Source organism: Haliaeetus albicilla, chromosome 25, assembly GCF_947461875.1.
Source record: "Haliaeetus albicilla chromosome 25, bHalAlb1.1, whole genome shotgun sequence".
NCBI lineage: Eukaryota > Metazoa > Chordata > Aves > Accipitriformes > Accipitridae > Haliaeetus > Haliaeetus albicilla.
In genome coordinates this window covers 9,857,934-9,879,761 of record NC_091507.1, presented here as the reverse complement: position 1 = coordinate 9,879,761, position 21,828 = coordinate 9,857,934, and the positions used below count along the sequence as shown (strand labels likewise).

At 36.4% G+C, this 21,828-nt stretch overlaps 1 protein-coding gene across 2 annotated transcripts in view; it reads right to left on the bottom strand.

Annotated features, from left to right (window-relative positions):
- Positions 1-21,828, bottom strand: part of PPP2R3B (protein phosphatase 2 regulatory subunit B''beta) — a 56,299-nt gene that overhangs the window by 1,699 nt on the left and 32,772 nt on the right. For both annotated transcript variants that reach the window (XM_069769938.1, XM_069769939.1), the window contains 11 exons: positions 20,968-21,153; positions 19,118-19,221; positions 18,460-18,562; positions 17,658-17,732; positions 12,987-13,073; positions 12,410-12,566; positions 10,456-10,504; positions 9,074-9,163; positions 8,165-8,340; positions 4,651-4,769; positions 4,460-4,566 (listed from right to left, as the gene is read on the bottom strand). In XM_069769938.1, the coding sequence (XP_069626039.1) occupies positions 4,460-4,566; positions 4,651-4,769; positions 8,165-8,340; positions 9,074-9,163; positions 10,456-10,504; positions 12,410-12,566; positions 12,987-13,073; positions 17,658-17,732; positions 18,460-18,562; positions 19,118-19,221; positions 20,968-21,153 (1,253 nt within the window). The remainder of the gene's footprint in view (positions 1-4,459; positions 4,567-4,650; positions 4,770-8,164; positions 8,341-9,073; positions 9,164-10,455; positions 10,505-12,409; positions 12,567-12,986; positions 13,074-17,657; positions 17,733-18,459; positions 18,563-19,117; positions 19,222-20,967; positions 21,154-21,828) is intronic.

Genomic DNA, 21,828 nt, shown 5'->3' with positions numbered 1-21,828 from the left:
TGAATTGAAAGTCTTACTAAAATGCGCATGAGCACAAGTGATAGCAACCATGTATTTAAAGCAGATGCTAGAAAGCAAAAGCCAATTGTTTAACCAGAAATTACTGATAACCACCTGCTGCTGATGAAAATGAACAGATGGATAATGAAATGTAATGTTAACTAACTCAAGTCAGTGAAGGCTGATATTTAAAAAAGATCAGCTTCAGCACTGTTTAGGTGGGATCAATCTATAGTTGACAGCTGTTTTAAAAAAAATTAAATCTTCGTGGAGATTTATGATGTCAGATTAAAGAACTGACCACTTCCTGGGCTAGGTTGACTCAGGTTCACGCACATCTTCCCAAGTGCTACTGAATCTCATCTCAGCACATGATTAATTCCATCTACTTAACAAGACTAGGCAAAGAATAAGCTTTAGGTAGTGCAATATCTGTTCTTCAAATGTGACTTTGTAATGGCATTATGTGGTGATTAGGAGACATAGGGCAAAGAAGAGTTAAATACTAAGAATCTACTCTGAACACTAAAATAGAGTAGCATTAAGAGTAGAGGTGGGAGGAAGAACAACATTTTCAATTGTGAATGCAATTCTGGTGAAACACTTCATAGATAAACTATTAAGCCAGCTTCACCATCATTTTCAGTAAAAGAAATCTAACAAAATAAAGATGCTTTGATAACTTCAGGTAAAGATTAAGCAGCAAGTTCCTGATTTTCTTTCTTTTTTTTTTTTTTTTTTTATTATTACATCCTTCCCATGGATACTAAAGTCTCAGTTATGTGAGTGTCAGTCAGTGCTTAGGCAGTGAACAGAATAGCTTGACTTTCTCCCACCAGTTCACCACTGATTTGAGCAGGACACAAAAGTCATCCTAAGAGTTGCTTTAGTGAGTTACGCATTTGAAAACAAGGATTTGGAAGAAAGATTCATATTCTACCATAACAACAGTTGTGGCTCACACACCTATTTATAGTCTTCCACACCATTAATTCCATCCTTTTGAGGAGGATTTTTTTTTTCTTTTTTTTAAACAGAAGCATCTTGAATGGCACCTTTTGGATTTGTTTATTGCATAGCGATACAGAGCAGCTTTTCCAGTCAGTAAAGATGGCAGCATGAGAATATCTCAGATACTATTTGTAGGTTCCATCCATCCTATACTTAGAAGATTGTTATTCAAACATTATTGGGTCAAATTAAAACCCCACTCTCTTCCAATGCTTTGGTGGCCTCACAGAATATCACTTTTACTCCTTTCCAAGATATTTAAGGAAATTTAGAAACACTGTGTATATGATATTTGAAACACTTTGTAATTTGTCAAAGTGGTAGTTAATGGAGACAATGAGCATTACAATCTGTACTCCAAGGAAACAAAGCAGCAAACTTCAGGAACACTTGAATAAAGCTGTGTGGAGGGCCAACAGTTAAGCTATGGCCTATGCATCAAACCCAACTAGGGTTACAGAAAGTAATTAAATAAAATGCATGATTTTTTGGGCTCTGCTTCCATAGGGTGCAGTATTTTTCTTGAATTGTCAGGTTTTTTTCCTACAAGATCTGTGACTAATCTGCTAATGCAAGAAGCAGAGGCAACCTACAACCAAAGAGTCACTTGAGTTTACAAACACCAGGTTCAAAAGAAATGAGAAACTGGATGTTTTAGCATCGTACATCTTCTCTCCTCCATATCCCAGTCTACTCCACTACATCATTCTTACAGTAACACACTGGTTTTTCTTAAGGAATGTATTTACACAGTGAAGGTGCATTTTTTCAAGTTTTAGTGTTATTAGGACTCTGCTTTACATACCATAAGTTCTACAATATTCTCTGTATTACTTAAGTTGTAATCGCATGGACATACAAAGAAGACTATGCCTATAGCACAGAGAGAAACTTCATGGAAGTACCTGAAAAACTAACTGTTCAAGACCTATTAGCAGTTTACTGAAAAGTGAAAATTTAAGGTAAATTTTAAAATATAATACCAAAGTTTAACTTGAGAAACATTTTGTATTTTAGTTTCTATTTTGTCCACTTTCTGTGTAAAGCCATGGAACCACGGTTTCAGGTAAACCTTGAATACATTTTTTTGTGGAAAAGAACAGAAGTGATCTGACCCCAAGAATACTGGCTGTAAATTTTGCAGCTTTTATCTTCTCCAAGAGCAGACATCCAGGGGCTGGGGGTGGGGTGGGTGGGAGTGAGAAATACGTAAAAATAAAATAACCTAGTGTAAACAATAATCAGAGATGCTCCTAGCTCAGAGAAACAGCTGCAGCCAACAAGCTCATAACTGAATCAGAATAAAAGCACCTTGAGGCTCTTACTCTATATCCTGTTTGCACTTGTGAGTGAAATTGTGCCTAAACATTATCTTAGAACTTTACAAAATTATACTTGTCTACAACAGCCTGGCAATTTCAAGCCCGTAATCAGAGGCGCAGAGTAACCTGACTGTCCCTTACTAATGTCAAAAGGATATTTTGCCTCCAATGAGTTTCAGTTGCCAGTGATACTGCATGTATCAGGACAGAATGCTAGAGGACCAGCTGAAATCCTTCCTTGACAATCTAGCTAAAGGATTAGCTTCTACAGACCACATGGTATACTTCTGAACCCTCAGTGTATCTCAACTGACAGAAGAACTGGTTTCTCAGGGTATTCCACAGCAAAGCTGTAAGAGGCTTTAAGAGCTGTAAGACAGAATAAATAGGATCCTAACAGAATCCAGGAAATCTGCATTTAACCGTCAACTCTCAGGTGAGCTTGAGACAAATTTAGTCAAAAACCATCTGAATTTTGTAACTTTGTATCTGAAAATGGGCAAAATGGGCTTACCACTCAGATTCTAGAAAGTCACAACAGCAGCAGAATCTTAAAACAAGAAGGTGGAGACACACAACTACTATGGTAGAAGTAAACAGACCAGCAGAAGAAAGAGAAAATAAGGCTAAAACAACAAAGGTGTAAGACATTTGAGGAAGTGGTTCTAGTTAAGATTTAAGATGTTCAGATTCAACAGTACCTTGTCTCCTAAACACCATTCATTCCCGTCAAGCCTGGGCTCTCAGGCTGACCTGCTGATGCACTGATTTACTGTGTTATATTAAAGGGGCCCCTCTGAGAGACAGTGAGATGATGGCAGACACTGCAGGGGCCAGTCTGATCCTCTCAGGAGCAGTCTAAGTCCACCAGTAACTTTTTAATATTTTGACTCCTGATGGTTTAAACATGTTAATTTTATAAGGGTATTCTAAAACAGAGGGCCAAAAATCTGAATCCTTCACTGGTTTATAAGAATCCCACTAGTTTTGTCAGCTGAGTTACAAATAAGTAACATCTGTCAGCCAGTAGCTGTAGAAACTGTTCTGTCCTCTGATCCATCAAATTTAAGCTATTATACTCAGCCTTACAGTGTCTGAAACAACTGTCAAAAATGTACATACCTGTTCTGTACCTTCCCTAAACTTAGCCCATGACATTAAGAGATTAAAGGAGATAAAAAGAACATTGAAGGTTTAGTATTGCCTAACTCACAGCACAACAAAGCTTCAGTTATTTTTTGGCTTGTTAATTCTGTAATATTTATAAATTCTAGAAGAGGATTCCATGAAGGGTTAAGAGTATGATTCCCCCTTAACGCTGAAGAGGCTGGGTAGTGATAACAATTCTCTCCCTCCCCTCTCTCTTCCTTCATATGCTTTCTTTAATGAAGTTTCTTGAAATCAATGTGTTAAGAGGATTTTACTTTCTCAGGATTTAAAGCACTCTCTTAAATATCAAGCTAGTCATTCTCTAAACACTTGCAAGAATCAAATATTTTAAAATGGAATATTGATGCAGGAAATGCAGGAAAATGTGTTTTCTCTAGATGGGTCAATCAACTGAAGGCCTAAACCAAGTTAAATTTATACTTGTTTTCCTTATCTTTTTAAATAACTAAAACAATGAATGGCAAATTCAGGAGTTTGGATTCCAAAAGGTTCTGGAAGCTACACAGCAAAAGTAAAGGAGTGATTTTGAAACAGCAAGGTTTATTATCTTATTTACTCTTAGAGGACTGTGGAAAAAGTACATCTGAGCTGATATAATTGAGTTCAGAAGTGAGATTTTGTCACCCCCCACCCCCCCCCCCCGCAAAGCTCTTCATTCATTTAACAACAAGCTGCAAAAATTAATGTTGTATTTTGTTTAGAGCTGAAGCTTTTTCAAATATTATTCCCTCCCAAAATTTGAAGTGGGAGCTTTTCTTTGACGAAATGAATGTAATCACAAACTGTCAAGGAAGGTTTAATTTGAGATACAAGAAAGGTTCTTCCTCCCTCACTGAGCACATGGCTAAACATGACAAACAGCAACATTCTACAAAAATCACATCAAGGATGATAGCAATGGTGAGGCTCTACATCAGCAGAGAGGATTCGTACCAACCCTCCTGCTACATTCTTACCCGTCATTCCACTGGTCACTTGCTGCCTCTTCTGCTACCAAGATATCATACTCTTCAGCAGCATACCTCTCCCAGTCAGAGACCTCTTGGCTTTCACCTTCACCATCCTAAACAATCACATTACAAGTTATACAAAAACATATTAATTATTAAGCCCACAGCTAAAAAGACTTTGAACACTTCATACTCACCCGCAACATAGAAAACTGATCCTTCTGTTCATGGTCAAGGTATTTTTCAATGTTGAAAAAAGTATCAAAAAACACATTTGTCAACTTACATCGCTTTAAATCATGCAGAGTAATTTTTCCTGTAAAGAAGATTACAAGATAAGATATTTAAAGCTGAAGTTATCCTTTCTCTAAAGAGGAGGAATGTTATACAAAAGTTAAGTCATCATTATGCTCAAGAACATTTGTCACTCATGCTCAACACAACGGGAGAAGGCACATAGATGAAATACATACCTAGAAATGTGTCCTTCAAAGAGGACAAAACTTTTTTCAGATTTGTTACTTGCTTTAACTGTCATCCTACCATCCTTCAATGTGTTGGAGTGAGATGCAGTCTGTCACTTAGCTATTAAAAACTATTTAAGATAATTGTCCAGGCTTCCTCAAGAGACAGAAGTCTCCAGTGAGCTAGCCATTCCTTCCCAAGAAGTGCTTAGGTAGGAATATCCTCTGGCAGTGGCCATTTCTCTTCCCTGACTTGAAAAGAAAAAATGTATGACAGAGGTGACTGTATGTGACTATGCTTCATACAGATGAATTTTTCATAGAGACTAGTTTGCCACACTTGTCCAGCCTGATCAATATTTACTGCTTGAGAGGAAAGCTAAATGCTCAGAGGTGTTTTGTTTGGTTGGTTCTTTATAAAGTGATACTTTAAAGACTCAAATAAATGGATCCATTAAGTGTTAGAGGTATTTGTAAGGTTGCTCAGAAATGTTACCTTATTTCAAAGCTGAATATTGAGCTTCTGCAGAAAGACCGAAAAATACCAGATATACAGGGAAAGACAGATGGCTATCCTTAAAACTCCCCGTCACTGATTCACCTGAAATATGGCCAATCTTCTGTTGTCAACTGAAGAGGGGCTAACTGCAGATGTTATGGAAGAGTTCAATCAAAGCCAGATTTAGAACAACATTTCCTCAGCATAGTGTCCCAGCCTCTAACAAAGTATAACTCAAGGACATCAGAGGAAAGCAAAATCCGAATCCCATTTGGAAATGGTTGCCACACTTGTGTCTGTTGCTATCTGAAGTGCCTTAGTGTATTCTGCCTGGCTTATAGCTGATGCTCCAGAATGACACAAATCTCTCATGGCACCTGTGTCATATCTGTCAGACCCACACAGATGTCTGATGTATCGAGCCATCTCAAGTGGCAGCAACTCTCCACAACCAAGCAAATAATTTGAGTCCCAGTTATATAAGCTCCCAATTTAAGTTAGGCACCTATATTTGGTTCGTTGATTTGCTCTCCAGTTTCCATTTATTGCAATGGGAGCTTAGATGCCTAACACTCATTGAGAGGCAATGGTAGACATCTACAAGACCAACAAAAAAAAAGAATGAGATAATTTCAGGCCTCCACAAACTAAAGAATTTGCTTTTCAGTACACAGAACATCCTGTAGCAAACTGTATCACAGTTTAGCCATAACTGTATGAAAGTACCTTCTTTTGTTTCAAATCTACCAAGCGAAATACCATTTTATGCTGCTAGTTTTTGTATTGGGAAAACAACAGAAGAATTTTTTCTTAATCCACCTTTTAAACATCACTCAGGTTTTATAAAAAACATCAACCCTTCACAATTGCCCTTCATTTTTGTTGCCCTAAATAACTCTCATCTTGGTTGTGTTTCACAGCCTCCTTTTATCATCTTCATGATACAGAACAGTTATATCAATCTTCTTTCATTTGAAATGCAGAACAGAAACATTGCTGAAAACATACATTATGCTTCTGAAAAGCAGACAAGACTGGAAGGGAGCCCCTAAGTTCAGGAGGCTATTGTAGGAAACCATATAACATAAATGTGTTCCTCAGAGCTTGCTTCACTTCATCTTAAATGCTTCCCACCGCTCCATGCATTATACAGTGTTGGTCTAAGATTTCATTCCACTGATATCTAGGATTGAGCTTCCAGCCAAAACAAACTAAATACTCCTTTTTAATTTACATTTTTTTCCTGCCTTTAGAAATGTGTTTTCACCTAGCAAATCCATTTTAACTTGGTTTAAATAAGAATATAAGGCTTTAAGTTCTAGTTTTGAGTTATTTCAATTCCCTTAGCATGCAAAAAAAATCATGTCTCAATAAAAGACAACCGCCTTTTTAAAAGAAAATTAAGTTTCTTGTAATTTAAGTATTCTTAATACTAGAAAGGTGGGCAATAAGCAAGACTATTATTAGTTGATTCTCTAACCATAACTGTATATACAGTAAACAGAACCACCCTCTTCCACACTCAACTAAAAGTGACACTTCACATTCAAGTAGGAAAAACTCAGTGCTTCATCTAGAAATGTCTAAATGTGAAACACTAGCACAACATTACATTTTCTAAACAAAAGCATTAAATAAGATGGCCAACAATTTTCTTTTACCATAAAAAACAGCAAACATTAGTATATGCGATACAGGTTGCTACTCCTATCAAACACTTCCAGAGCAAATAGGCAAGTTCTAAATTTATTGCAATGCAGAGTCTGTACAATAATAGCAACCAGACTGTATTCCAAATCCTTTTACACACTGAAATTCACATTAAAAAGTATAGCCATAATAAGGGTTATTAGTGCTAACTGTGTTCACGTGTTGAGACATTAAGTTTAGATACAGGTTGACCTCACTTGTGTTGAGTTCAACAAATCCCTGAAGACTAATCCATCATGGCTACAACAGTTTTATCAACTTATGAGACAAATATCAGAAACAGCACAGAGGTAAGAGGCCATGAACATGCAAGATATCACTCTTGAACATCACAGTAATATGTTTACCAAGGCATGCAAAAATTTTTTTACTTTTGAGCAGCACAGAAGGGCAAATATGAAGTGAGCATCATGCTGACTTCATAATTTTTTTCCAGGTGTAAAATATAAACTGAAGTTTCATCAGCTAAAGACCATACACGTCAAATGCAGGAGAGTAGAATGCAGGTCTGTGAAGCTTCAAATGAATGTAGAAAATAGCCAAAAACTAAGAACAGGTTAGTATTCTGTTATTTTTAAGTCCCTTGACATGAATTTCTTAAGGGCAACTTAGGCTTCTAACCTAAAATAAGTCACTACTGAGCTACAGAGACAAACACTGTTTAGAAACTGTTTCCTCTGAAATACTCAATTAAATGAGTACTGGAACAGGTAAGAGGGAAGTGAACAGCACAGTCAAGAGCTTTTTTTGAGAGCATCACCTCAGCCAGATAGTGACAAGATTTCATTTAAGACTAAACATGGCTACAAGCCCCAAATAAAAGCCTCCAAGGAATTTTAAAGCAGCATATTAAATTTTAGTATGAAAATGAATGCCTGCCTGCAGTTGGCAGACCATTCGATTATTAAGTTCTAACAGACTTCAGAGAAAAAACAACCTAAAGGTATATTCTTTGTATGACAAACTGAGTGCTCTTAAGGGTACACTAACTCCTAATCCAGAGAAACAGAAGTTACAGATGGAAAAAGATTTTATTACCTTCATATTGTGGCTTCACAAGATCCAGCATCTGGCACAAACAGTCTTCAAATGGCAAAGGTTCTATGGCCATGTTGTCTAATTTTTGGCACTGTTCTTCATAAAAATACTCCAATTCATACATAGACAAAGCACCATCCCCATCAAGATCCATACAGCGAAACCAGTATTCAATGCTGAAATTCAATAATTAATAGCAAAGAACTGTTTACACAAACTTATTACAGAATTTCAGGAATTTATGTTGCCTGTTTTAAAGGCTACACTACTTGCAGATGCAAAACTAGACTTAAAAGACTACATTCCATAATACCATAGAAAGTCATTAAACACCACCTATTGTGATAAGAGTTTCCTGTATTTGCCATGCCATCCATTATTGCATTTGAAAACACACTTGTTAATTGAGTGGTGAAGGCGGAGAGGACTAAAACATGTGGTTTTACATAAAAACTCAAGGGAGCCAATGAAAAATTGAACTGTGCATCAAAACCTAAGTTCTTTTTTTCATATTGAACAAGCCAGTGACATGTCACACAACAGATTTCTTATCAATATCCTACAGCTAATGCTAGCTGTATAGTTTCCCAAAGTCACTAGCATCATGAAACAACTGCAGTTTCCTTTATCTATGACCTTGTCTGTAAGTAGGCCACACAGAGCATACAGAACAATAGCATTTAATTATCCTCTTAAAAGTCATTAAAATAGACCTGTACAGCAGCAACAACAGGAGACACTGATAAATAAGAACGATGCAATGAACGGGGCCAAGTCTTCCACTCATGTTTTTATAGTTTAGCTTTTTCCATCAGAGTTCCAGTTGAGCATCAGTGGTCCCTAATTTATGGACTGGAAAACCCAATAAAGTCAGTCTTTATTTCTGTTAAAACATAAATTCATTCTTACCTAGTTGGTGTCTTCTTGTCCTCTTCAGATATCAAAAACCAGACAAAATCAGCGTAGCTAATTTTCCCATCTTTTTGTGCTTTTCTACCTCTTGAAGGCCAATGAGGAAAAAGATAAAAAATTTATTTTAAGACACCTAGTTTTTACTAACCAAAATTAAGGATTATTTCCCTTGGTGCTATTAACTGTTTTTTTACTTTTAAATGATGCAGTGTTCATAAGGTTACTTGTCACAGACTACTTTGATCATTCAGGATAAGGAGCCTGTGTGCTCTGTTGTTTCTACTGCAGTGGGTAAAGAGGAAGGGAGCAGCTGGAAGAGGAAGGTAGCACTCTGTCCAGAAGGACCTACAGCTTTCCTTCCTGGGCAGCAATACCACTGCTTAATTTTTAAGAGAAGAGTTATCTCAATTTAAAAAAAAAATCTATTATATACATATACACATGCTTTTTAGAATTTCTATTCAGGTAGAAGTGATAAGAACTTAAAGCTGTACAGAACTCCACTAGCTCAAAGCACTGGAATGGAAATATGAAGATAAAAATGAACGAAAAACATTCAGGAAATAAGTGTTCGTGGCAAGAATGTAATTGTCTGTTTCTACTCTCATACCACAGAATAGAGCATGCAAATACATTCTGAAGACACATGGTCAACCTGTCTAGCAAGAAGTCAGGTAGGCAGTTCCTAGACATATTACATTTCATTCCTAAAATCCATTTTTTTGCTGTTTTTTCCTCAAGATGTCTAGAAAAATACAGCATATGTTTTGTCTTGCCCAAAAAAACTCACATAAAGGAGTACGCTCTAGACATATGCCTGCCAAGTGTCATTTCACTCATTTCAGCTTTTGTTATTTCTGTTTATGAGTCACTTTCTAGCTTCAGATATAGTGCTAGCAAAATGTTTCAAAAATGAGTAAAATGCCATAAATACACAAGAGGAAGTCAATCCCGGTGGGAAAAATGAAGAATGACTGTCAAAAATATGAATTAACTCTACTGGAGGCATTTTTGTAAATTTGTTGATGTAATAAACATTGATTTTGCAAGTAGTACTGAAAAGCCCAATTCCCTTTGAAAATTTTACAGGTTTAGGGATGGAAAAACAACACACATTTCTTCCCTTCCTCTTTCCCATCCCTGCTAAACCATACAATATCCAATAGCAAGTGTTCATATGGGTAAAGAAAGGAGAGTAAAGAACTTGGGACTACGCCAAAGGTTCCAAGAGCACTCTAGTACTACTAGAGTTTAAACTACAATACTAAATCTTGAAATTCGCTGCTCCATTTCAAGAGGAAGGCATTTTTTCTAGGAGTGTCACACAATTTAACAAGCAAATATTAAACTGGATTTAGATCAGCATACAAAATAAGTACCTTGTTACTGCTCCTGAGAAGATCCGTTCTATCATCCTATTTGAAATTGCTGTGAAAAAAGGTTTAAAATACTGTCAATTAGATACAAGTTATTTTTGCTTTGTATTGTCTAGTTGAAGAGTTTATTGGAACCCTCATATATACACATCTGTGAGAAAGGTCAAGTGTAGTGCTCATTAATCCCTTTGAGTCCTCTTGGAGAAGATCACTTAACACAAAGTCTCCAAAGCAAAGCTAGAACCAACCAACTTTGAATTCGGACTTAATACAGGAATAGTAGTGTAATAAAAGTAAAAAAATTGGCTGATTAATAAGACAGCATTTACCAGTTCTTTAACAAGTAAATCATGTTTTCAAATGCCATTACATTTTATATGACCTTGGCAAAGAGCCAAAATAGAATTGGCACATTCATACATAATGAGCATACCTAACTGATTCTGACATGGGTCTATTTTTGACATGGTTCTGATCCATGCTTCTATTTTGAAACCATTTCAGGGATTTTAGAGACATGTCTTAACGGAGCACTGCCTCCGTAAAGGATATTCAATTTATCCTGAAGAACTGTGGACGGTACTCAAAGTAGCACTTGATACTATTCTCACAGAAGGAGAACTGCTTCTCATTATTCTAGCTCTGAAATATTTTTTCAGCATTGTAGAAATACTGATAATTAAAGCAGGTGGTTAACCATTCAAATAGTTCATCTGTTTTATGTACTTATGGTGATACTATCACTGTATTATTCTAGTAAGGACACTAGTCCCTACTTAATATTTGTCCCCAGAATTGTAGCACAGCCAATTTGTTTCAGACATATGTGCTGCTGCTGCTTTTTATCTACTTTTGAAACACTGAAGTTGTTCAACCTTCTCAACAACAGCTACATAGTTTAATATTTTCTTACTACATATAAGTGTTTGATCTAGCCTAATTTTAGACTAGTGGCAGTATGAAAGGAAGGGTTTGATGAAACCAGATTATCTAACTCTGACATGCAAAAAATAGACATTTAAGACTAAAGGTGGGTTATCATATCCATTTTATGCTCTTATTTAGTCTAATTCTCACTAAGCAGCAGCCATTAAGCTTTAACCAATATTCCACTGTTTAAAGGATGCAAAACTAAATTGCAAGTAGCATCATATCAGTTCTACTTCCTTTCTACAGTGTACTAACTCAGTAGAGCAACAACTCAAATGAAAGAAGCTTTCCTTCCACAGTGTCCTAAACTGTAGTGAGACTTCAGAGCCAAGTTTTCAGAAGCAATTGGAATTGTGTTTATTCTTTTTAATGTGGGATAATATTCCGTAATCACTTTGTGCTTACATAAGCTTTCCAGTCCTGAAGTGAATACTTTTAAGATGACAGTGGACACAAAGCATCCAAAAAACCCCAACAGTTCCATACAAGCTACAAGAATATTTAAAATAGGTACAAGTGTGCAAGACTACAGAATCACAGTCATTGTATATTGTGAATGCAGAAAATGTAAGGTTGCTAAGTAGTATTAAAACAAAATGTACTGCAGCTGAGTTAGCAAAACTTTAAAATAAGTGAAGTACCTGAACGTATGTTTGCCTTGTTCTACTCTTTCCATACTTTGCCATAAGAGCCATGCTACTTGAATAGTATCAGTAAAATGGATTGTTTCCAAGATAATAACCAAACCTGCCAAATGCAGCCATTTCTAATATACCAAGACTTAAATGATTTTTTCCTCTACTTCTTTGCCAAGATCAGAATTCAAATTCAGAATTTTCCTCAAATTTGGTATTGCTAGAAACAAAGCAGCATCAGAGATGACTCATCCTGCTTTATTTCACTGAGTCCATAGGATCAGCTATACTAACAGACTCATGAACACTGGCCTTGGCAGTTAACCACTTCCTCAGTTGAAAGTTTACAGGTCATTTAATACATGTAAGCAAAGGTGCTTTGTTTGTCATACCATGATCATTATGTCGAGCTAAATCCTTCCGATCAATATAGAGGTCATGGTCTGTATCCAGCTCCCAAAATTTGCAATAGATAACATAAAAATGTTCATATGAGAAGTACTCTGTCAGCTGGTTAATATCAGCTTCCTCTTCCAATAATGCCACATTCTATTATCAGAAGGATAAATAGAACACATTAAAGAATTTGTAAGACATTTTTCGAATTATCTGAATTCTCATAACCAAGTTAACATCTAATGCTATTTCAGTGGAACAATTTTTATCTTCAGAGACAGTGCACACCATGCTGCCTGACAGCAAAGACTGAACACACAAGGTAGAAAACTAGTGTGTCCACAGAAGAATGAGATCAGCTAGACTTCTGTAAAACACATATGCATATATACAGCTCTAGACAAAGGATGACATTTAAACATATTCTAGCATATGAGAATTAACGCAACTGAGCCTTCACTAGTTTTTGGAAAGGGAAGAAATGCTACTTATGTTACTCTCTTAAGCATTTAGTTAATGCAGTTTTTAAACTTGCAGAAACATCTGCCTTGAAAAATTTTAGATATTACGTACCTGCAAAAAGTTGCTTTTCCTGAGCTCGTTACAAGTTATTTTCCCAGACCAGGACCTATTTACTGTATAAAATATTCTCTGTATAACCTGCAAGAAACAGAAAATGGAAAGGTGATCTTAGGCATGCTAACTAAATACCTTCCCAAACATTTGTCAAAGATAAGTCTTAGCTCAGATACATTACAGAACTCCGTCTTTCCCCTATTTCTATTCTCCTTACTTAGCAGGTTGATGCTTCTCTTAAATGTCATATTACCAAACCAATTCTAAATCTATATCTAAACTCATCTTGAGAAGTCTTATTTCAGTGCTGCAGTACCCATATCTCACACAGTAAAGTTGCAGAATCCTTGTATGCTATCCAGAATATGTCTATTGGCAATTTCACTACCTCCGAGTCTTCCAGATCTACAGGATATCACCTAATAAACCTATTAATATATCTTATTACTTCAGATTTAAAGACCTATATTTACTATAAGAATATTTTACTTCATAAATGAAGTTACAGAAATAGAATTGGGACTGTTTAAGGATCAGAGTACAGGGGGATGTCGCTACTTCTGAAGTCTGCAAATACAACAAATCAACATTCGACAGAAATACTTCCTGCAGGTGCAGAGAGAATACATTTTCCCCCCATTTAATTTTAATCTATTTAAAGTTACTTGAAAAAAAACCTGTTAATAGTATTAAAAAAATTACATGTATGTTTTCTCACTGACGAACAAAACGATCTATGCAAGAAAGATGAATAGCTCTTGTGCCATGACTGCTATTGGAACCAGAAACAAATGCATTCAGTTGAGTATCCAACACTTTTGTTTAAATCAGTTGTACATGTACATTATTTTGGTAAACTCATGCATTCAGCATAATTTGCTTAGTTTTAGTTAAAAACATAGGACTTTAAAGTATGTTTTTTCTGTTTCTTAACTGAATTCAGTATTCACCTGAATTAGTTTGACTTAAGTCAACCAGATATACATTTCAAGTCAAGTCATTTACCACTAACAAAAGCAGACAAAAAAATCTAAACATATTATGAACTATAACTGCTCAACTGGAGATTGATTATACCTGCTAATTAGCAAGACTAAATATGGCAAGTGTAGCATTTCATCTGCAACACAGTAGTTACTAGCTAAAAAACCCCATCTCTTTAGGAACCCTTCTCCCCCAAACAAAACCTCTTCCCAACTAAAGACTTCATTGTTTACATTTTTATCACTTCACACTAATTCTAGTAAATCAATAGTTTAAACAAACTAAACCAACCATTTCTAAATTACAAACAGAAGAGTAATTTATTCATGAAGTTTTAAAATAAAGCTTAAACTGTAGCATGCAGCAAGCTCTACAGCTCTTACTTTGAATAAGAACAGCTGGTTCAATAAATCCAGAAAGGAGAATAGACTAGCCTACTTCTGAAACTTAATTAGCTTAATTCTAATTGTGAGTTTAGGGAAGGCCTATTTTTGGCTTATACTACAAAGCAATTTTTTCTAAAAAGGTTTTGCCTTAGCTTTGCAACTTAATCCATCTGCATGTCATTATCTCATCTGTTATACATTTAACTGGTCTAAAAATAAAAACAAAATTGAATGTTTGCTAAAGACAACTGGGAACAGACTTAAAAATGATTTTCTAAAGTGAACTGAAGCAGAGTATAAGCAAATTGTCAGAGACTTGCCTTCTTTACTATGCTGCACAGTGTTTTGTCAGAAGGGAGAGGAAATGGGGCAATACAAAGACTACAATTTCAAGAATTCATAGTTCAGATTATATATATATGACATACTTGCAGATGAAATGTAGTACCTCATTTGTCAGGGCAAAAGTGTAATATATTTCAGCTTTATCTTGGAAATATGTACTGAACCTTACCACTAGTCTGACCAACCAACCAACCTATCTATACTACAGCCTAGAAGACAGAACCAATTGCTTCCATGGTTGAACACCATTCACAAGACACTTGCTTCACTAAAGAGATGTATGTAATGTATGTATGCATATACATATATACATATGTATATACAAAGACAGGAGAAGAATGGATCATTTAATTTAATAGCACGAACAGATGTTAAATCTTAACTGCAGTGCTTACAAAATCCTTTAGTTAAAGCTTCATGTAGCAAGGTAAAGCTAACTGAATACAGGTACAAAATGCCTTATTTCATCTTGGAGAAAATCATCTACAATTATTAGTAATAACTTGCAGGACAGAATTTTAGAAGAGTGCATTGGGCAACAGTTACTCCATCCTAAAATACGACAAGAAAGGGCAGAGTGTCCTCCTGCCATTTCTTGATCTGCAGAATAGTATTCCAAATATTGTTGCTATATTCACAGCAATACTAGTTTATTTTGGGGATTTTTGATTGAACAATGATGTCTGTTGAAGACTACACTAAATTTTGTGTGCTGATTTTGGCTGGGATAGAGTTAATTTTCTTCTTAGTAGCTGGTATAGTGTTGTGTTTTGGATTTAGTATGAGAATAATGTTGATTATACACTGATGTTTTCAGTTGTTGTCAAGTGTTTATACTAAGTCAAGGATTTTTCAGCTTCTCATGCCCAGCCATGAAGAAGGCTGGAGGGGCACAAGGAGTTGGGAGGGGACACAGCCGGGACAGCTGACCCCAACTGTCCAAAGGGGTATCCCAGACCACAGGACAACATGATCAGCAGATAAAGCTGGGGGAAGAAGGAAGGGGGGGACGTTCAGAGTGATGGCGTTTGTCTTCCCAAGTAAGCATTACGTGTGCGGGAGCCCTGCTGTCCTGGAGATGGCTGAACACCTGCCTGCCCATGGGAAGTGGGGAATTAATTCCTTGTTTTGCTTTGCTTGTGTGCGCAGCTTTTACTTTCCCTGTTAAACTGTCTTTATCTTAGTGTCCTGGTTTCAGCTGGGATAGTTAACTGTCTTCCTAGTAGCTGGTACAGTGCTATGTTTTGAGTTCAGTATGTGAAGAATGTTGATAACACACTGATGTTTTCAGTTGTTGCTCAGTAGTGTTTAGACTAGAGTCAAGGATTTTTCAGCTTCTCATGCCCAGCCAGGGCACCTGACCCAAACTGGCCAACAGGGTATTCCATACCATGGGACGTCCCATCTAGTTTAGGAACTGGGAAGTGGGGGTGGGGAATCGCCGCTGGGGGACTGGCTGGGGGTCGGTTGGCGGGTGGTGAGCAATTGCCCTGCGCATCATTTGTACATTTCAATCCTTTTATTACTACTGTTGTCATTTTATTAGTGTTATCACTATCATTATTAGTTTCTTCTTTTCTGTTCTATAAATCATTCTTATCTCAACCCGGGAGTTTTACTTCTTTTCCTGATTTTCTCCCCATCCCACTGGATGGGGGGGGAGTGAGTGAGTGGCTGTGTGGTGCTTAGTTGCTGGCTGGGGTTAAGCCACGACACTTAGTCCATGAGTTTTCTCACTTTTACCCTTCTGATTCTCTCCCCCATCCCAGCCGGGGGGAGTGAGTGAGCAGCTGCGTGGGGCTGAGGGTTAAATCATGACTTTTTGTTAGTAAAGTACTGCCAGCACTAATTTATTCAATATTGCTAGACTCAGGCCTACTCAAATAAGCTGTTCCTCCAAAGAAAAGTAACTGGAAACGGCAGAACCTTTTCCCTCCTATGGTCCTTCAGGACAGGCAGCAAGCTTTCACAATTTTAAGCAGAGAAGGCTTTGATACAACCCAGAATCCATTAAAAGAAAACTACTCAGAGGCAGAACATTTTCTTCAGTCACATCTGACAAGAAAGTTCTGGGAGCTCATGTAATATAACAAGAAGCAAAACCTAATGCAGCAGGACATACTTGATAGGCTGGCAAGTCTGTGTAAGAAGGATACGAGGAACCAAAACTAAACACTTTCAAAAAAGCTTCCATAGTTGTGGTCTGGGTCAAACGATAAGCTGGATAAAAGATGATCAACTCTGCATGTTTTTTGTTCGAGAATATTCATTAAGCTATTTTTCACATGCACAAAGAAAGTGAACTGAATGTCATTTTGAAGAGTTTTAATCTTTTGAGACTTCAGTGGAATCGGCTGCCTAGTCTACAGCTGAGAAAATTTAATGTCACTGATTTTTCCCTTGGGTACAGAAAGAATACTTCAGTCACATAACCCTAGGAAGACAGAAATGGAACTTTTCATGTATAAAACCTGCTTAGAAAGAAAAATCCCCAGACACGAAAGTAGCAAGCAGCTTCAATATTATCATTATTTTACTTAATACTGAACATAATCATGTTAATATAGACCTTTCATTCAGAATTCCATTTAATTAATCCCAGAGTAAGGTCAGGATTCTAATCAGTACAGTCTATAGCCACAATGGAGTGTTTAAGATAAGTCTGCTGTTCATTTAAAGGTCATTAACTTATCCTACACTATTACAATTCAGTGTTTCTCTTACTAGTATTAAGTTCAACAATTTCTTATAAATGTTAAGAAAAACGATGATGCTTAAGAAATTGAGTCTTTCTTAATGAGATTTCTAGTTATGTAGAAATGAAGACTGACAGCATACTCAACTTTTCTCAAGGGACAAAGGTGCTTATGCAGATTGACTAATCTTAATAATTTTGATTTTCCTACTTAACTTCTTAGTTAAAAAATAGCTTTTCCAAATACAAATCACTTACTGTGGTAATGTACCGAGAATGAAATTCAGATGCTTCTTTTAAAAATGATAGGCCAGGATGACTATTCACCACATCCTACAAAAAAAAAAAAAGGAATAACAATATCCCAAACAGTAATCATTAGTGACTATATAAAATAATTAGCATAGAATAGCACATCTGCTTCCTTAACCAAACCAGTTCAAATTAACTACCACAATCATTAGTAACTTCATTTACAACACGCTTTGTGTAAATAACATTGCTGACTTTAAAAAATAAAATTATCTTTTAAAGAAGCCAGATAAACAAAAGCTTTCCTATGTTTTAGATGGGCCAAAGATTCTGAACACTGCTGACCGTTGTAGCTTGTAATTCTGTGGCTATGATTCAGTAAAAACCAATTTAGGTTTTATTCATTCATTAGTAAAGGTGTTGTTTGCTGCTCTTTGAGAGAAGCTGTATTAAATCTTGAATTCATATGCCATTTTTCCTGTGCCCTCCAAAGGCCCTCCTTGACTTAAGTTCAACTGCCTTTCTAAACTGTAAGGATTCTCCAATACATGTGCTATTCCTGCAAGCAATTTTAAATCCATGCATCTTACTGTAGCTCTTACAAAAGACCTCACCTTATACAAAATTATTAACTGTAAAAGAAGTCCCTCACTAGCATCTCAGTGGACCATGCAAAGTGAGTTACACTGAATATTATCAATGAATTTTAATTAAGACCATGAAAAAGTATGTTTAGCTCAAACAATTCAGGGCTTTGCCAGCTCATCATTTTGTTGTGTTTCCAGAACTAGTTTCAGTTGCAATTTACTTGTAAAAAAGGAATGAAGTCTTCTTGCACCAAGTAGTTGCATCCAGGGTTCATTAGAAGATGAACAAACTTTGCAGCATCATCATAGCAGGTCTGAAGTATTCTGAAATGTAAGTATTTCCATTTAATACTCTACACAGAAAATTGCTCATGCTACCTCATACAGGTATCCTAGAGCAAGGCCTATGAAACTGTAACCACAGCATGTAATTCAAAAGCTAATTACAAATGTCAAAGTACACTCCAAGTAAACTTATCAAAGCAGTACTGGTCTCATACATTTACATTATAGAAGGTGGGTACACCATGTAATTGATTACATGAAAGGACATTTTTAAGTTAGAACTGGAAGAAGAACTAGAAAGAATAAAAAGCATTTTGTCCAGAACTGGCATCTACAAGTTAGGGCCATGGTTTACACTTTTCCCATAAACAGCCAGTCATTTACCAAACATTTTAAAATCTATAAACCCTGTAAATAAAGATTTGTTTATGTTAAAGTGATGATTTAGTTACATTTTACCAGGTACAAGTTTGCTGTCAATGGTTGATTATGGGAAAGTGGTTTATTCCCCTTTACAGATTGGATCTCATTCAGAGCTTAAAATATCACATTTCAATTAAAATGCAGTACTTCTAAAAAAAGTAATCTACTTACTTCCGCCACATTGCAACAAATTTATGAACTGACACATATCCTGTTCGTTCACCTCCAGCACAATAAAACAAAGGACCTTTCCAGTAAAGTGGGCATTCACAAGCCTAGAATTAAAGTATACATCAAGTCAGTTTATTCATTGCTTATCTGAGGGTTACTCTTTTATTTATAAATCTTTCAAAAATTAAATTTTACAAGTGTTAAGAAGAAAACATTAAGGCACAGATTTTTAAAAAACTGTTTCTGAAACCAACTGCACCTTCCAAAGTAATTAATTTTAAGCAACTGCTTTAGGCTGAAATCCAAAAGTAGAAAGCACAACATAGGGCAACTTGCAGCATTCCTAATAGCTGAATGCAGTCACATGTCTGCTCTGTCCATGCTCCAAGCAGCTGAACAGAGTCCATGCTAATAAGCTCTGCTAAAGGGCTAGATATCTTTGAGCTGAGCTCAAGACAGGACAAACAGTTACACAACTTCTGAACTAGAGCAAATTTACATTTGTCTGGCTCAGAGGATGGCTCAACTCATTTGCATCCTTGCATATGCACGGCATATAATTTATCCAATTTTAAGTAGTAGGCCAGCCTGCCCTGAGCAGCAGTATCTTGCTTCAGGATACCCAACAGTTACACCTTCACAACTTCAATGCTCCCACATACACCTACAGAGCTCCTTCTGTGCCTGCTCCAGCCAAGCTTCCTCAGTCCTAACAGCCAAGTACCTATGTCTTGCCTAAAACTGACTATGACTCGGAGTAGTCAGTCATGCTGGCATCTCTGAGAATCTCATGCGGCTCTCAAATAAGACTGTGAATACTGCAAGATGTATAAGGTCACTGGAGCAAAAGGACAGTTATTTCTCATGCAACAGTTTAACCAGTACTTTAAAAAAATAAGAAGCGAGTTTGACAAATACTGTCCTCAGACAGAAAGGCTTTTCCCTGTGCTTCAGGAGGGTGCCTTTCATCACTGAATTGTAGGTGACTGGACCCTTCCACCTTTCTTGCTGAGAGGGAAGGGACTCTTCCACCTCTCCCCACTCCTGTGTGGGAGGCAGGAATCCTACTGTTTAGCTTAGCGGTTAAACACTTGTGGTGAAGCAAACAAGGAGTTTCCGAACGCCCAGTCCTGCTCTTGTGAAGCGTCTTTGTTTCTATTTTCTAGACCATGGACTTTAAGTGCAAAGTGACAGGAACAGGGATGAGAACCTGAGACTCATTACCAAGACCATGACTTGCAGTGATTATTTCAAGCATTGATTCAATATAACAAAATGGAAATTTAATTAGCTTATTGTCTGTTCCACAGAAGTTTAAAAATATTTGCTGCTTTCTAAGCTTAGTATTTTGTCACTCTACTGTAACTCTAAATTAGCTCTTCATTAATAACTAGAGGGCTATAATCTCAAGTTACCAAACCATTCTGTCTTTCAATGTCTTTACAATGGAGGTTCATGACAATGGTGAATGAGAAAAAACAGCATGGACACCTGAAAACAAAATGCATATTTAACAGTGCTTTTGCCTTAAGTCTGTTGGTCAATACAGAATACAGAACCACATCCAATGTGCCTTTCAGTATTCGGTTGTTTATGCAACTAAAAAAAACAGTTCAAGTTTTGTTTTAATGTTTGTTTCTTTTTGTAAGCAAAATGTAGGGCCATTTGAGAGATAGGTGTGGAAATCTTTGCATTAACTAACTCTGCTGTCAACAGTGTTGACTATGATGTCTTACTGGTACTACCTTGTAGGAGATGAAAACACAATGCAAGAAAACAAAGCACACAGAACTCATGTTTTCTTTCCACAGGTGTACAGTACTAAAAGCAGACAGCCAGCAAGTTCTCACCTTTGCAACCTTCCCCATGTCTTCTAATGTTGCCCTCTCATTTGGAAACTCAGAGAAAGTCCTCTCAATTTTGGCAATCACAGCATCTATATTCACTTTTTCCTTAGGACATCCTCGAGGAAAATAGAAAGTCGGAATGTTTTGACTAAGTGATGGTGGCAAAGTTTCTTCCTTCTTTGTCTGAACCTAAATAGATAAATACACATTTGACAGTCAAGTACAATGCGATCGCGTCTAATAGTCATCCTCAGATGACTTGAATCTCTTGGTATTATGTTACAACACACCTTCAAAAAGATTTCTGGTGATAGGTTGAATAAGCTATTTAAGAATGAGAGCACATTGGAAAAATTCATGAGCATTTCCAAAACCTGTCATTTAGAAAGATTTCCAGGCTGTTAAAAATTTAATGAAAAACTTCAGTCTTCAACATATCAAGTTGCAAGATTAATACACTAGACAGCTTTTTGGAGACATCTGAAATAACTCAGCTTATATTATCAGTTTCAGAAGAAAAAACTTCAACTTCTAGCTTAACAGACAGGTCATGAAAGAATTTGCTTTTGAAATATTTCTAGTTTTACAGCTTCCAACTTTTGAAATAAGCATGACAACTTTGTTACAAGCCACCAATCTGTTTAATTTAATTACAGTGAAATTGTTGGTTTTTATTTTAAATCCTAAAAAATGCTTCATTTTATAAAGGTAGTAAATGATTCCTGCAGAGGGATTTTTTTTTTTGTAAACTATACACAATTATGGCACGAGAGCTTAGAAATCTGTTTCTCAAGAATTTGTGATATACCGTTACTACTAAATAAAAAAAGTAGATGACCAGTAACAAAAGAAATTATTTATTTA